This window comes from Nyctereutes procyonoides, unplaced genomic scaffold, assembly GCF_905146905.1.
Source record: "Nyctereutes procyonoides isolate TBG_1078 unplaced genomic scaffold, NYPRO_anot_genome, whole genome shotgun sequence".
NCBI classification, from domain to species: Eukaryota; Metazoa; Chordata; class Mammalia; order Carnivora; family Canidae; genus Nyctereutes; species Nyctereutes procyonoides.
Genome location: NW_026575052.1, coordinates 44,340,226 through 44,357,781, shown reverse-complemented (window position 1 = coordinate 44,357,781; position 17,556 = coordinate 44,340,226). Strand labels below are relative to the sequence as shown.

The window sequence follows — 17,556 nt, the reverse complement described above, 5'->3', positions numbered from 1 at the left end:
ATAATGATGGTACCTACATTCAGAAGGTGACTGTCAAACTCTAGTAGGTAATGAACACACAGAAAGTGCTTAGCGTAAACATAGTACATAATAGGTGCTGAATAAATATTAACTGCTATCGTTTCCCTCTTTGTCTTCCTCTATGACCACAACCAGCACCCACCATGGCCACCAACTCAGCCACCACTATCATCACCACCATCTCCCAAAGGAAGGTAAAGAAACTAAGTCTTCCAGACAGACTTTTTCCTAAAGTCCCTGAACTACTGAAGGACTCAGGTAGGATGAAGCCATTGTCTCTTCTGACCATACCATTCTCTCTACCTGGAAACTTTTCATTCTTCCTCCCTCTCTTTATCCTTCAGGTCTCAGCTGAGCTATGTCTTTCTTTACAAGCCTGCCTCTGAGCCCTCGCACATCATCTCACAGCCCCCTGTGCATCCCAATCACAGAATTTCTCATCCTGCTTTGTCCTGTGTCCCCTACTGATGCATGAGTTCCTTAAGGGAAGAGACCGCTGTGGATACTACACCTCGGCATTCCAGTACAAAGCACAGCACCAGGCAGATAAATACTTAGTAAATGAAAGGCTGACGGCACACTCCTTTCACACCACTCTGCTGCTACATGGAACAGTAGGATTTCTCGCTGGAGCACCATTCAGGAAGTCAGAAGGGAGTCCTCCCTGGCTTTTTGCCTTATGCAGCTATTAAATAATCTTAGCCTCATGATGAAAACTCAAAGCAATCTTAACCGAATTTTAATGGATTCCATTTCCAAAGAAAGTAGCGTAACTTGTGAAAATAATGCCTTGAAGTGATGCTTACATTATGTTAACATACGCACATTCTTTCATTTTATACCTCACACTCAATCACAGAGTTATGCACAATGCTTAGTTACCAATCCCTCAGCATTTTGAAAAGGGCACCGTCTTTGTACTTGGAAAGGATTTTTCAGAAACAGTTGGACTTGATAAGGTGTAACGAAAAGCATTCTTCCTCACAACAAGCTCTCAAAATTCTGACTCTGAACTCTTTCCCACTTGCCACTTGTGTGCCTTTGGAAATTTCGAGTCTGACATGACACAGGTCAGAAAAACATGACCAAATAACAAAGTGCACCAATCCCCCCCCTCCCCGCCCTCTTAGAGGAGGCAGGGCTGGCATAAAGGTTGGCAGCTTCAGGGAAACCCATTCCAAGTCCATCTAGTCTTATCTCATTAAGGCAGCAACTTATGCCAAACCAAATGAAACGCACACCCCCAATCAAAACCACATTAGAACACACTGAAAAGGTTACCTGGCTGGTAGGAATGAAAGGTACACTACATTATAAGAGATGTAAACTCTTTATTAAAATAGATCAGACAGAAAAATGTGGAGTTTTTCTATTGCAAGGAAAGAGCTAGACCCCACCCCCCAACACAAACACCCCAAGGTTTTTTTTTGAAAACAAGGCCTGCCCTTTTTTCTTATATAAAAAAGCACATGAAGAAATATAGGCTATGTGGATCCTATATAAATATATAAAGCAAAGGGTGCATAATTGCCTTGGGACACTGAAGCCTGACTCACCCATACCCATTACTTGATAGAGAATATACAGGAACATGTATCCATATCCATAAATACGTACACCTACTCTTTGTTTCTTTCTCCCTTTAAGTCTTTGACCATGTTTTTCGTTTCATTTTCCTAGAGAACGTATTTGTCTGAAAACTCTTCTTTCCCCCCACACCTTTTCTTAAAAGAAACTTCTAGCGGATCCCTGGGTGGCTCAGCAGTTTAGTGCCTGCCTTCAGCCCAGGGTGGGATCCTGGAGTCCTGGGATCGAGTCCCACATCGGGCTCCCTGCATGGAGTCTGCTTCTCCCTCTGCCTGTGTCTCTGCCTCTCTCTCTCTCTCTCTCTCTGTCTGTCTCTCATGAATAAATAAATAAAATCTAAAAAAATAAATAAAAGAAACTTCTGCAGGTGTTACTCCTCAATCTGACTTAGAGTTTTTATCTATCTCCATTACAAACTTCCACCTCAGGGGAGAATTCTCTAAGGATTCTTTTTCTCAAATAAAAATTAGAGTTCTTTGGTACCAGGTATTATTGCCCAGGGCCCCCATACAGTGGAGGCCAATTGTGGAGGCTGTGAAGCTCAACAGTCTCACCACATAGTTTCAAGAAGTGAGTAAAACAAAGCTAGCAGAAGCCTTCATGCTACTTCATTCCAATCAGGTAGGATGGCTCCATGATTATACTAAAGGGCCTCCACGCATTTAATATGGGTTAGAAGTTACTGTTTTTTCTACATAGTAATTTCCAGATTTCATTCCTAATTCAAAAAATTGCCATTTGGTAAGGCCCTTCATTCTTCATTGTACACAGTAAGAAGCTCTTGTCTGTTTCTTCGCCTCCTGACCCAATGCTTTTACTCTGTTAGAGCAGTTACTACATCTGCCTAATTTTCTAGCCTATTCTACATACCTTGCTACTAGCATTTATACAGTAGGATCTACTCTTACAGAGCCTTGCCTCTCTCCTGGTTAGCTTTATAACCAGTCATTATTTGTTATCGCTGTGTACCAACACATTTCATCAAAACACATTCTGAAAACACTAAGTCAAACAGTGCCTATTATCTACACGTTCTTTCTAAAACGTGAATTAATTTATTTGAGTCCCCCAGAGCAATTTTAAAGCAAGTGGAACTATTCCACACTTCCATATTGCTATTTTATTAAGAATAGTAGGTATAAATAATAATACTAATACCTTTATTTCCATAGGTGCTTTCATCTGGATAATTCATGCTTCATTATTGTGCCACTATTCTCTGTCTTGGTTTCTCCCTTGGCTCCTGTGACAAACATGGGGTTCAGATCCAGACTCCAGGAGATAGTGATGCTTCAATTTTTGGTAACATACAGGTGCATTACACACTCCCCAAGCGCCCCTTCCCCCCATAGCCTCTTGGTAGGAGGTTGCTCCTCATCTGGCAAAATCCAGGCTAATACAGTAAAGTAGCCAACACTATAAAACCTCTCTGTGCTTCAGCCTCAACTGGTAGTGGGCTGCCTTCACATTTTGGAGAGCAGGGATTCTCAAAGTGTTGCTTCCAACCAGCAACAGGGACTTTACCTAGGACTCCACTAGAAAGCAAACTTTCGGGCTCTCTCCCACTCCTATTTAATTAGAGTCTCTGGGAGGAACCTAGCAACTTATATTTAACCAACACTTCAGGTGGTTCAAATAAACATTAAGACTGAAAACAGTGGCCAGAAGACTTGTACGAAGTTTTCAGGAGCCTGGGGGCTTTTAGGGGAGTGACCTTCATGTAGTTAAACAGGGATCAAGAGTGCAAGGATACAAAGCTATTGAGGTAAGGCTTCACAGTCTAGGGCTAGGAGCAATGTGTAAAAATACAGACTGCTCTGGTACACATAACTTTTAAGCAACTACAAGTATTCAGAAACAGGAATGGGTCACTTCACTGATTAGAAAAGCCTCTCTTTCCCTTAAAGTGTATTGGGATTATACTCTAGAAGAATCAATGAATAAGGCAATACAAGTAGTACTAAAAATAAAGCTACAGGATTAAAAACAACAACAACAACAAAATTAAGCCTTAATAAGAAGATTCAACATACCACTAATATAGAAAGGGAGGTTTATAATTTATTTATTATCATTAATTTTTTAATATCTCAAAGCTATTACCTTTAAAAACTATCCTACTGATGTTGCATAGAGTAGATAATGGATTTTCATTTCCTAATGCTTTATTTCATATTCAGAAAAGGGCAGCAGTTGGCCTAGACTCTCACAAGATTCCATATATTATTATATGAGATTATATTTATTTTAAAAAGATCAATGTTTTGATCTGATACTGGATCATAGATTAAGGTTAGGGCATTATTTCTCCTCTGTTTTGTAATGAAAACAACCATCTTTTGGCACTAATGATTTTGTTTAGGATCTAGATAGATGAACTAATATTAATGAAAACACAACCCAACATTATGTAGCAGCTACAACACACTTGATACTGAGTACATCACATACACTGTTGTATTTAATAGTCACAGCAATCTTAGGAAATTCAGCTTTCTTATCTGTATTGTTACAGAGGAGGCACCTGTGTTTAGCAAGGCTGAACTTGCTCAAGGTCACAGAGCTAGCAAGTGGTGAAGCCAGAATACAAACCTGGTGTTCTCCAGAGTCAGTGTTGTTAACCCGTTAAGTTTATTCTCTTTCTTTTTTTTTAAAGATTTTATTTATTTATTCACGATAGAGAAAGAGAGAGAGAGGCAGAGACAGGCAGAGGGAGAAGCAGGCTCCACGCAGGAAACCCGATGCGGGACTCGATTCCGGGTCTCCAGGACCACGCCCTGGGCCAAAGGCAGGTGCCAAACTGCTGCGCCACCCAGGGATCCCTTAAATTTATTTTCTTAGTAGAATCCTTAGTAGGATTCTAGGGATTTGGTGGGCAGAAAGAATGTATGGTCCGGTGCAAATAATACGACCAGTTAGGTCTTCTAGAAATACTAAAGAGAACCAAACAACCACTTAACTGATGTTTCATCTATGAAACGTGCTGAGCTACCCACTGTACAACTATTTCACTTAATGCTTACAACAACCATAGAAGTAGTTACTAGCCTTATCCTGATTTTACATATGAGCAATTAGAGGTAGATGATTTAAGTAGTAAGCCTCTTTTCTTTATAAAGAATTCATTGCTCACATATTTAAATGGAAATGAAGCAAAAGAAATATACAACATGTTAGAATCATTCAGTCAATGTAGCTTCACTACCCTTATATTATGTTTCCAGGGAAAAGAATGGTGTTAGTGATAATGCATCCATTCTTTCTTGTCTATTTTTTGCTTTAAGTGGCAGAAACTTGTGAGTTAGATATTTGGGTGCCATATGCAGTCACGAAGCTGAACCAAGTCTATTGCCTTCTCCACATCTTCATACATGTTAAACTCTAGTTCTCTGAGGCTTGCACCAAAGGCAGTGGCCAGAAGTATGGCCCCAAGACCCTTCCATTTGGAATAGTAACAATGAATGACCTTAGAAATGCAATATACCCCACACCCAATGCCCAACAAAGGACATGCCAAGTTGCTTCAACCAAAGAACCTTGTGCTAAGGATGTAGGTAGCCAATATCTTGCAGAGAGAGTCAGCAAAAATGAACATTTTTTCCCCAAGTCTGCAAAACTTCATCCAGTTGAGAGTTCAATAAAAGTTGATTCTGTTTCTAACATCATGAGAAAAGCTCTGTTTTAGGGATCAGATCTCTGCACCTCTGTCTTGTCTCCACCACAAACCAGCTATGTGATCCTGGGCAAATTGATTAACTCTACTAGATTTCAGTTTTCACAATGAGGAAATAAGAAACTCATTCACCAATTTTTTTTTTTTGTGCAGAGTAGTAAGAGCTGTGAAAATACTTTGTAAAAATATAAATCCCCTTCACAAGTTTAAGATGACATTATTTTATGTAACTCTTTCCTTGCCTAAGATTTGGCAATAACCAGTAACCTGGTTAAACCAAGTTGGTTTACCCATAGACTTGATTGATTGATTGATTGATTGATTGATTGATTTTTTAAAAATATTTTTTAAGATTTTATTTATTTATTCATGAGAGACACACAGAGAGAGAGAGGCAGACACAGGCAGAGGGAGAAGCAGGGAGCCTGACGTGGGACTCGATCCCAGGACTCCGGAATCATGCTCCAGGCCGAAGGCAGGCCCTAAACCGCTGAGCCACCCAGGGATCTCCTATTAATAGATTTTACTTATTTATTTGACAGAGAGAGCACAAGTAGGGAGAGCCGCAGGCAGGGGGAAAGGCAGAAGCAAGCTTCCCTCTGAGCAAGGACCCCCAGTGTGGGTCCCCTCCTGGGACCTGGGGATCTGGACCTGAGCAGAAGGCAGGGGCCTAACCAACTGAGCCACCCAAGGGCCCCTACCTACAGACTAGTTTAAAAGACAAGAGGAAGAGGGATCATTTAAACTTGATAGTTATCAGCTGTACCAAAAATATCTGTGGAACTGTTTGCTCAGTTGTTATGGTTAAGAGGGATTCATTTCCATTGGCCTTACTTCCCTGTAAGCTTGGCAAGTCCACAGATCAGTGAACATCAGTATGAAATAGCCTGAGAAACCTTTCCATCCTTTTTGGATTATCACTAAACCACTGTCACTTACAGCACACAGACACTCTCAGTAGCTCAAAGGGAGGCGCAGGAGATCCTGCCAAAGATGCCTTTGGATTCCTATTCAGATTTCAAGGTGCCCACTTACTCTCCCTTGCATGTCTACATTAGAGAGTAGAATTTGGCTTCTGTGTAGATTAGTTGGGACAGCAGTGAAAGGGGATAGTGTGAAGGATGTTTTTATGCAAGGAGAACAAAAAAGAAATTCCATCTGGAGTTAAATGTGAAGAGATGAATCAAAGATAGTATGTAGCACTATTGACTATTTTTATAGTCTTAGCAGGAGGATTCAACCTAGACACTGGAGCAAAGAGGCAAAAATCAAGGAAACAATTTCTTTGGTGCTTTTACATTTATCTTAGACTCTGGTTTCCCCTCAAGTTATCTGACAGATTAAAATGGCTTTGTGATGGGACACCTTCATGCTATTTTCCTATTTTAGTTTTTTTCTTAAAATATTTTGTGGTCAACACAAATGGGTAAAATTAAAGTAAATGATTATAAGTTTACATTTTCCTTGGGCCTGTACTTGGAAAGGCATATTCCTTCTTTCAAATCACTAGTGTGGGACTATGAAGCTGGTTGATTTATCACTTAAACTCTGGCTCTAGATCACCTTATCAAATTTACTTTCAGGACACCAAAAGCAGAGGTAGTGGAGTTTGTTTAGATGGTGATCTATGGCTGGGAAGGAAACCAAAGCTTCTCAGACATAAAACATGCCATAATCCTCCAAAGCCAAGATCATTTCATGGGTGGAATTTGGTATTTTTAGGCCTAAATTTATCTGATAAAATAAACCTACCATGTTCCGTCACTAGCAGCCACATTGCAATACACTCTACACTTGACCAACTTCCCCCATATGCAGATCTCTCCAGTAGGCCTGGTTGTCAGAAATCCACTGATTAAACATTTAAAGATTGGCTTTGGCAAAACATGCCAGAAATTCCTTCAGGGTAATTAAAACCACCTTCTATGTCAATAAACACAGTCTGTGAGATCCTTCGTGTGCAACGGGGCTGGCTCTGACCCTCCAGGCTCTAGGACATTTTTTCTTAGAAGGCTTTTTCATCATTGCAATATATTTTCAATGACTTATCCAGACCCTTTCCTAGCCCCCTTATGAAGTGATTGGCTGAGGTCAGTGATACCTGACCTTTACTGTTTCAGCCCAGACACAGGACAAAGGTGGCTCTGAAGCTAAGGGCCAAGCTCATTGCCAAAGCCCCTGCACACAGACCTACAGGTAAGAGAACTCAAATGGAATTCTTGTTACAAAATTCTAGAGTTACTAGTCTTTATATATCACTACTCTTCCAGGTTCCTTTCCGATTTTTATCTGAAGAATTATTAATGTGACTTCAGAGAAAAACGAAGAACTCTGGTGGATATTTACTACACTGATATCCACAGACTTGTTATTTGCACGTAGTGGACACTCCATGAATTGTTTTCACCATAATGACAGCTTTATTGTTCCTATTACAGAAACAGTGTTTATACTTATTGAAAACTGTCATCAGAAAATATAAACAGTAAGAATTAAAATTTCATCAGCCTGACATAGCAATCATTAATATTCTACTAGCCATTCTTTCCATGGAATTCTTTATGAACACACACAGAAGTTTATAGAAGAGAAATAATATTATATATACCACTTTTATCATGGATATGGCTTCCTTTAATTTTTTAATAGTCTTTTTTGTACTTATTCCTCTCCTCCCCACATAACCCAGTGGTAATAAGCTTTGATATATTTTTTTCATACTTATGTCATCATATACCAACTCATTATAGCATGAGTGAGGTTTTAGTTGTTCAACTGATACTTGCTGAAAGGTTAAAGAGTAAAATGAAAAAACATATAAACAAAAAAAAATGAGTGACTGAATAATAGGCTATGTTCTTAATTAGCTGGCACAATTTCCAAGTGATTGCAAAAATCATATAGCACATCCTTAAACTCTAGTCGGGGTAGGAAAACCTAGGCTGATCATCTGGACGGAGCTTTAAGTTTAAACTCCTGAGCAAAGAATAGGCTGATGTCCTAACTACAGTGATATTATCAATCTACTCTCCAACTCAAATCAAGTTCAAAACCACTTACAAAGCACCTATGTGTCAAGCACTGTACTGTCATCTGTAGGATAAAGGAGTGAAAGGGTGGTAATTATCTTCCACGAGTTTCTTTCTAGCTGGGGAGACAATGTGCAGGTCTTCCTCTTCCTGGCAGGCTATCTAAACTTGGATTTTGGTGTCTGCATTCATGAAATGGGGAAAATATCTATATATCATAGCACTATTGTTATGATTTAAAAAACCCAAGGAATTAAAAAAAATTAATTCATGGGAAAATGAAGATTCAAGGCAGGACATGCAGGTACCAGGTACTAAATGGTACATATAGAAGCAGGGAGCAGGGATGGCCTGGGATGCTGAGGACCCAGGACAAGCCCACATGGTTGACTTGGGATCTCAGTTAGGAGACTCAGAGACATGAGGGGACAGTCAGGAAGCAGTAAAGTTTACAAGCACAGGACAAAATAGTCGACAGCACAAACTTCTTAAAGGGCCAAACACAAGCGGGAAAATATTTTGTCTTTTCAGCACGTGCCAATGTCTAGTTCAAGGCCATCCAAATGAGTGACTCAAAGGCAACCTGCTTGTCAAGTAACTGGAGAAAGAAAAAGCCTGGCCCACATAATGGGCTTAAATCCAAGTTTCTGAGACTTATAGGAAAAATTCTGATCAGAAAATTTCCATCTCAAATTGTGCTGAGGAAGCTCAGGGACTGAGTAAGCATGTTGGCAACAGAAGCACAATATGATAATCCGACTGCTTTTTTTTTTTTCACCACTGTGCACAGAGTTCTTCAGGTCCTGGGGAGACCTCAGCAAGTCTTTGATCTCTGACCCTGCAAGGGGTCAGAGAACCTACTGGGAAATACACCTCATTCACAAATGCCACTGCATGAAAAACATTCTCCCTACATCCTATCAAGTGACCAGAGGGCTGTGACTTTCAAAGCATAGAATGTTAGTTTCATCCAGGCTAATCCTACAGAACTGGGATGGGATTAAGTATTGGTCACTGCAAGAGATGTCAGTTGGAAGCACTGAACTGTCCCAGTCTTTTCTGTTAGCTCAGGATTGTCCAGGGCAGCTCTTCTCCCCTCTGTCATATTTCCTTTTTAAAACCAGTACCAGTGAGGGCTTCCTGGAAGCATATTCCCAGGAATATGTGCTGCCCTAATCAATACTCTCTCTCTCACCCCATCCCACCTGCCCTGGCTTCCTAGAGAGAAGAGAAAGGAGATGAGAGATTTTAATATTACAATCCCAAATTATAATTGAAAACTGATGTTTCTAGAAGATGTTTTAATACTTTTAGTCCTCTGAAGAAGCAACTGAGTCTCCTGATTATCACAAATCTTTATCCATTCAAATAGCTACCCATCCACGCAGCCAGCCAGCCTGTCAGCCAGCTAGTCAGACAGCCATGTATCCTTTAAATTTTATCTGCCTGTTAGGTCACTATCTATGTATCATTTTTTTAAAACTTCATAAAAATTTTAAATTAAAAAAATGTCTCGAAGAACTTTGTATTCTCACTTCCAGGGAGAAATATGTCCCAAATACTCACACAAAATGGATTGAGACTTCAAAACAACTCCTACCTAAAATCCCCAGTGACTGCTAAAATGCAGACAGCCCATATATTTTGAAAAGGGACTAAAATCACTCACTAAAAATACAATCCCACTGGCAGTTTATAAGATTTATACTTTCCAATTCCATCAAATCATGCACCCAACTTTTGGAGGAGAGCTAGAGATGTCTGCAAGTCTTAAGTCAATGATAGGTAAAGTTTAGTTTCCATAGATTTACCTGAGTTCAAATTGCATTGAACCACACACAGTATTAATAGAAAAAAAAAAGTATCACAGCTTTCAGAAATGTCAAATTTGAACCCCAGGAGAGGACTAGCTCATTAAACATCCATACTGGTTGTTACAGTGGGTCAATCATTCTTCGAAGTCACTTACTTATCAGTTTGAGGAAAATTAACATTTCTGGGTCACCAGGTTCCATATACTTATGTACAACCGATGGCCTGAAACCATGAAAGTCATTATATTTAATATAGATGGGCAACTAAATCCCAGAGAACGAATGACTCACCCATGTCTTTCATGGCAGAGGCTGAGAATTGAGCTTGCCTCCCCTCTCGGATTGGGTAGAAGTACATGGGCTTTGGGGAAGGACAAGGGCAAAGTTGCAAATTAAGGTTCAATGGTTATGTCTTTATGAATTTATTTCTACTCCACCTGTGTAAATTCCCTCTGAAAATCTGTGACAATGTGAGGTTGAGGAAACACACAGACCAGGCAATGGTGAGAAAGAGCCACAGCAACCACAAAGGTCTTCCTTGGTACAGATTTTTCTAGAAAGCATATTAATTATTATCCAGAAACTTAATTGTTTGTATCTAGAAACAATTGTTTGTACCATTTAACCCAGGAATCTTGACTTTAGAAAACTCTTCTAAGAAAATAACTAGAGAGCAATTATTTATCACACAATTATTATAGAAAAATATTGGAAATAATCTAAACTTCCAGCATTAGATGAATGGTAAAATTGTGGGTGAACTATACGATGTTATAGAAGAATGCTCAGTTTTATTTGGAACATAAACAAACAAAACAAAAATAGATATGATACCATTTTACATATAATTCCAGTAGCATCCATCCCTTTCTCTTACACGCACATGCACGCACATGCACATACACAGCCTGGAAAATACATTGAAAATATTTGTAATGTTTATGTCTGGGGCTAGAGGTAAAATCAATTTTCTTTTTTTCACTTTTCTTTATAGTCCAAGTTTTCATCAGTGAACATATCTTCTGTTCTCATAGGCGCTTTTCTTTTTCTAAATAGTATTTAATAAAATTTATATTCATATTCTTATGTTTATGTTTATTTCATGTGTGTCTTCCCAATAGAATGCAAGTTCTATAAGGACAGAGTCTTTGTTTTTAATTTTTTCACTGGGTTTCTTTTGTTTGTTTAGCATGGTGCCTTGTATATAATAAGTATTTTTAAATGACTATGGAGTGAACATTTGAGGGACACTACTAAGAGAGGTAAGGTTATGTGCAGGGATTCTAATGGGCTATTGAAGTCTGTTATGTGTCTAGTTTCTAGCTAATTTGCTCAAATAGTATGCTATTCTCTTTCCATACTTTTGCCCTCTCATATTGCAAAAGACCCCTCTTCTCTATGAAGACAGTCTTTGCCCCTCCTCATTACCTATCAGAAACCCACCAAGACTCCACTTTGGCCATAAGCCATTCCTGTTCAAAAAGAGTCTATAAATAAATAAATAAATAAATAAATAGATAGATAGATAGATAGATAGATAGATAGATAGATAGTCTCTCCAGCACGTACTGCAACCACTCATTTGGAAAGCCAACATTTTTTGAATGACTATTGAGTTCCAAACATTTCTTTAGAATGGGCAAACTACCATCCAAGGGCCACCACTTGATTTTGTAAACAGAGTTGTTTGCTAGATACAGCCATGACCACATGTAGCCAAGACAGAGAGGAGTAGCTGGGACATAGACTGTATGGTTAGCACAACCTAAAATGTTGACCACCTGGCTCTTTATAGGAAAGTTTACCAATTCCTGTTCTAGAATATTTACATACTTGTGCAAAGTAGAGCTATCAAATTATTATCCTATTGGATGGTTTTTTTAACCGAAAGCATATGTCTGAGAGTTTTATTTTAAAACCCCCACATTATTCTAATATACCTAACTTCGTTCTTAAGAACTTATATTTTTGTGTCAGACACTCCTGTATTTTAAATCCTGAGTCTGCTGATTGACACGGGACAGATCCTACAAGTTCTCTAAGCCTCAGTTTCATTATCAGTGAAATAGGAGCCTATCCACTTAGTTCCTTAATAAACATGTAATGTGCACTATTTGCCAGGCACTGTGCTAGGAGATGGATATCGGACAATGATGAATAAGATCTAAAAGTCCCCTAATTAAGCTTCAATTGTACATACTTCTGAGGTTAGCTGTGAGAAGTAAATGAAATAGACACGCAAATGTGCACGTATCTGTATCATATACACATCAATATACTGCACAATATAAACATACACGCATGATATATAGTATATCACATAGAATATATTAAGTACAAAGAATGGTACTCAATTTCTGGCACACTGCAAGCACTTAGTACATGGTGGCTCTTTCTCCTCACCATTGTTAAAATGGAAGCTCTTTTTTTTTTAGAAGAAAAAAATCTATTTATTTATTTATTTGGGGGTGGGGAGAGCTGAACCGGGGAGGAGCAGAGGGAGAGAATCTCAAGCAGACTCTGCACTCAATGCAGAGTCTGAATCAGGGCTTTGATCTCACGACCGGAGATCATGACCTGAGCCAAAACCCAGAGTGGGCTGCCCAACCAACTGAGCCACTCAGGGGCCCCACAGAAGCTCTTTTAACAGACATCTAAGAAGCAGGCTTATTGGATGAAAAAATGCCTTCTGTTGCTTCTATAAAACGGGCCTACAGGATGCTCTATACTCACAGCTAATTTAGCAGGCTAATCTCTGGGACACAGGCACACTCCTGCTGCTTCTGGCTCAGACGCATGTTTACCGCGAGACAGTTCTGTTTGTTCCCATATCTCTTGATGCCAGTTATACTTGTTAGTTAACCAAATATCACGGAAGGTGATGAAGAATGGTGAGGAAAGTTAGAAGAGGATTATTTTGTACGAAAACTAAGTCAGATGCTTTCAAAAGATGACAGAGTTGTCAGATTAAATGTGGGAGAGATGAAAGATATGGGACAGCTGTAAAAAATCTAGAAGGGTCGGTGGTAAGACGGCTTCTCAAGTGTTTATGCTGTCATTTAACCTCAAGGAAACCAAACTCAGACATGCTTTTTGTCATTTTGGGTGTGGTTTGTACAAGAAAAATACAAGACCCCATCAGCAGACTCATATTCAAAGATGAAGCCTTGATTCTTCAACAGACACTTCATCAAAACTAGGCAATGCTATTTAAAACAGCATTCAAACTTTTTTTCTTCTGCCTTGATTTTTCCAATTGACCATCAAGCATTGGTCTCAAAAGCACAGAATAAGAGAGGCATTCTTTTTAATATACTTCTCACATATAAATGATAGCATGCTAACCAGGGCATGTTGCTTCAACACCTGCCATATTTTCTAAGTAAGAGAAATCATCAGAGACAGAGTGACCTGTTCAAGACCATGGAACTAGTACTGCTGGAGTGATTCCAGAACCAGGCGGGGTCTGACTCCACCACCTCAGCCACCTGATGTAACAGAGAGGTGAGCACAGCATAGACTCACAAAGGCTGGCTTGGAGGGTTAAGTGTATTTTGAGCAGGACAGAGTATCATCTGCTCAAATACAATAGAAATTTTTACTTCATTCACCTTAGTCACCAGCATAACCAACACAGCAGCTGGCAACAAATATAGTAAGTATATTTTGTTTGACTTTGTGAATTTTCTTTCCTCTAATAGTGGAAGAAACTAGAGCCTTCCCGATTTCCACACGAAGAGATTCACATGGGATTTACAACCCCCTCCAAGGAGTGTACAACAGCAGGGGAGACATTTTATTGTGCCTGTCAGATCGTGGCATGGAGAGCCCAGCCTCACCGATTGGCACTCGCTCTTTGCTGTCAGTGTGGCAAGATGAGCAGCACCCTGCTCACCAGATGGTTATTTGTTCCACCAGGCACCTTTGCTGCATCCCTGATTCACTCCAGCCAGGACAGTCTCCAGCATTCACGCTGCAAGGCAGCTCCTGCCAACAACTTTGCCAAATGGCTCCTCTCAAAGTCATGGGCCGCCCAGACAGACTGGCTCCTCCATCTGCAGCAGCTTTTGGCAAAGAGATGCTTCCCTTTCTGGCTCCACCTCTTGGCTGCACCAGAGACTTCTTGCCAGAAGGATGATCTGACCCATTGGTTCCTATAGCCAAGCCTGGAGTTGTGGGGCCATTTAAAGCCAATGCCTGTGTCCCCCATGCTCACCTATGAGCACAATGTCACAATAGACTAAAGAGGTCTAAACGACACAGCACATCAAATACAGACATAGGGCATCAAAGAAACTTAGAGCCAGAAAAATCCAGAGAGAGCATGCCACCCCTCCCCCCATCGTTAGCCTCATTTTAGGAGATTAGGAAACTGAAGCCCACAGAGCAAAAGTACCTAATTATGATGGTGGGACTGGGAATAACACCCAGGTCTTCTCATGTGCATTCTACCTCACTGGATATAATGCTCCATCCTCTTCGAACGTTCCCTCTGTTCATTTTTTAAATTTTGATAAAAATTAGGCCTTTTGTATTGGCATTGATTCAAAATCACCTTTCTGTAGAAAAATGAATAATCTTTTCCCCGTGTCAACATCACAACTTCTGTCTTAAGCAGGCGTGTCCATATACTACACTGTCAAACCCTGAAATGACTTCTGTTCTGCCACTTACTGGTGGGTGACCTTGGACAAGTAATAATCTCATTTTTGCTTCAACTTTTCACTTCATGGGGAATAAGGACAGCATTGACCTCTAGAGTTTTGAGGACTAAATAAGAAAAATCCTTCAAAACTCAAAGTTTGGTCCTGGCACATAGCAAGCCTTCCTCAATTGCTACCAATCAACCTTGTTCTTTATGAACACTTGAATTCAAAATGGTCATAGGACATACAGTGCTTTGCACAGATAAGTAGATATGCCAGGTGCGCCCATATTCTACATTAGGAAATGCAAGCTCATGCAGTTACATGACTTATCCAAGGTTTATTAAAGAAGTAAAGGACCAAAGAGTCCTTCTTGCCTCTTTGCTGAGAAATAGGAACTAGCCTCTTGGTTTTAAAGGTGGTAAAACCAGGAAGGAGAACTTTTGAACACAAACGATAGATAGATAGTTCACCACAGCATCATATTTAGTATAAAAAAAAAGCCAGAAATAGCTTTCCATCCATGTACAAGGAACTACTAAATAAACCATGATACAGTCATACCACAGTGCATTATGCAGCCATTAAAAAGAACAAGGCAGGTGTAGGTGTCCTGACATGTAAAGATCTTTCAAGATTGCTGAGTGGAAGAAAAAAACAAAGTACAAACAAAACAAGCAGTATACACTCAATCATGCAAACAATCCCTCCCACAATGTACACGTGTACATGTATATTTATTTATTATTTTTTAAAGATCTTATTTATTTATTCATGAGAGACACAGAGAGAGAGAGGCAGAGAGAGAGAGGCAGAGATACAGGCAGAGGGAGAAGCAGGCTCCATGCAGGGAGCCCAACGTGGGACTCGATCCCAGGTCTCCAGGATCACATCCTGGGCTGAAGGCGGCGCTAAACCACTGAGCCACCCAGGCTGCCCGTGTACATGTATATTTAAATGTATCAAAATACATCCAAAGGTGGCCATGAGAAAGCACAGTCAACTAATGACAGTGCTAACTCTGGGCAGGGAAGTGGGATGAATGTAGGGATAGAGGGTAATTCATGCTTGACTATGTCTATTTCTTTTTTTTTTTAAGAGTTTTAAAATTTTTTAAGTAATCTCTACATCCAACGTGGGGCTCAAACTTGTAATCCTGAGATCAAGAGTCACATGCTCTACTGACTGAGCCAGTCACGTGCCCCTGCTTTGTCTTCTTCTGTAATGGTTGAATCCGTTCAAGTGTCAAGAAGACACGTTATTATTTGATAGAGGAGAATGTCAATGACAGCAATACAACTATAATGAACCAACTGACCTCTTAACCTCCTAACTTGGGTGTCCCCAGCCCCCACTTGACTTCTACAAAGTTACATGAGCAATGTTACTCTCCTCAAGGTTCTTGTAAAGCTCTACTCTTTGGTTACAACACCTTCTGGTGATATTTTGTACTTGAGGATCCAAGTTTTGTCCTTTAGACCACCTGGGAGCGCTCAGCACCTTGCTGCAGCATTCTCCATGAGAGCTGTCTGCAGCTTGTCTACCCTCTGCACCTTTGGGTATCTGCTGAGTGTCACAGAGATGAGTCCCCTCCCTACACGAAGTGGAGGAGGTTGCCTGCCATTCTGTGATGACTTCAGATTCATTACCTCGTGGATTCACAGCAGTGGAATTGGCAATGCATGTGGAGGATGAGGCTGCCAGTCCCCCTGCATCAAGCCCAGCACAGGTAAGGTACTCTTTGGCACCCTCCTACTAGCAGATCTCACCTGTCTTGGGTTAAAACACTACCCTTCAGGGTCCCTCCAGACCCTGAGATCCCATGCACTCTTCTTGCTCCTTATCCAGAGTTCCCTTCATTTCCCTACATTTGCTGTAAGCAATCAGGTCTCTTTCTTCTAAAGCACAGAACTGAGAGTCTGACATCCCCCTCTATACATACTTATCACTTTCCGTTACCATGACCCCGTCTCCAAAATTAATACTAATTAGTTTTCTGTGGATTTCACACATACAGATCTTACCATCATCACTTCCCACTCTTTCCACAGTGAACTTAGAGCATAAGAATTCAAGGGTTCCTGGGTTATTTAAGACACAGTTCCTAATGGTCTTATAAAGAGATAGTTACATCAGCTCTGGTCTGCTCTGATTTTCAGCCTCATTCTAGCATTCTATTGGAAAGGCAAAAGAAGGCGAATTGGTGGTAAAGATGACAAGGTTGGGGAAAGCAATTTCCTTAATGGGGGATGAGGCGAACAGCATCGGCAAGTCTCTCTGGCCAAAACGAGGCCTCATGCACCTTCACATTTATACGCAAAGGACACCTGCCATCACACAGCTGTCTCTATCCATTCCTTCTGAGCCAACTATAGGAATTGTTACCAGCTCCGGAGAACGGGTGTCCAGAAGATCCCAGGGAGCCAACCCAGCACAGCCAGGGAACTGCACCATTAACATCCTAAGCTAAGGGCAGGGGACATGGACAAGCATCTAAAAACCCAGCTAATTCTCACAATTTGCTCAATCCCATAAAGAGTTTCCTTCTTTCCTTATAGAGTAAAATACATCTGGAAGAGAAGGTCAACTGAGGACTCTGGCATTGGGTGGAGGAGTTCAATTTCCTTCCTGTGGGACCATGATGAAGGCCCAGACTTGTGCACTGCCCTTCTAGAAAAATGGAATAAGACAGTCCAGCAGCACTGAATGTGCACCATGGAGATATATGCAAAACAGAGACTATATCCTGCATTCCGTCCCCCGCCCCCCACCAAATCCTGACCTAA

General features: G+C 40.4%; 1 protein-coding gene across 7 annotated transcripts in view; it reads right to left on the bottom strand.

Moving 5' to 3' along the window:
- Positions 1-17,556, bottom strand: part of PPP2R2B (protein phosphatase 2 regulatory subunit Bbeta) — a 439,499-nt gene that overhangs the window by 241,755 nt on the left and 180,188 nt on the right. The window contains exon 1 of one of the 7 annotated variants that reach the window (XM_055332681.1): positions 2,767-2,839. The exons of the other annotated variants lie outside the window; for them this stretch is intronic. Coding sequence (XP_055188656.1) covers positions 2,767-2,803 — 37 coding nt within the window. The 5' untranslated portion in view covers positions 2,804-2,839. Of the gene's footprint in view, positions 1-2,766; positions 2,840-17,556 lie in introns of those variants that run through there. 7 annotated transcript variants of the gene reach the window in all.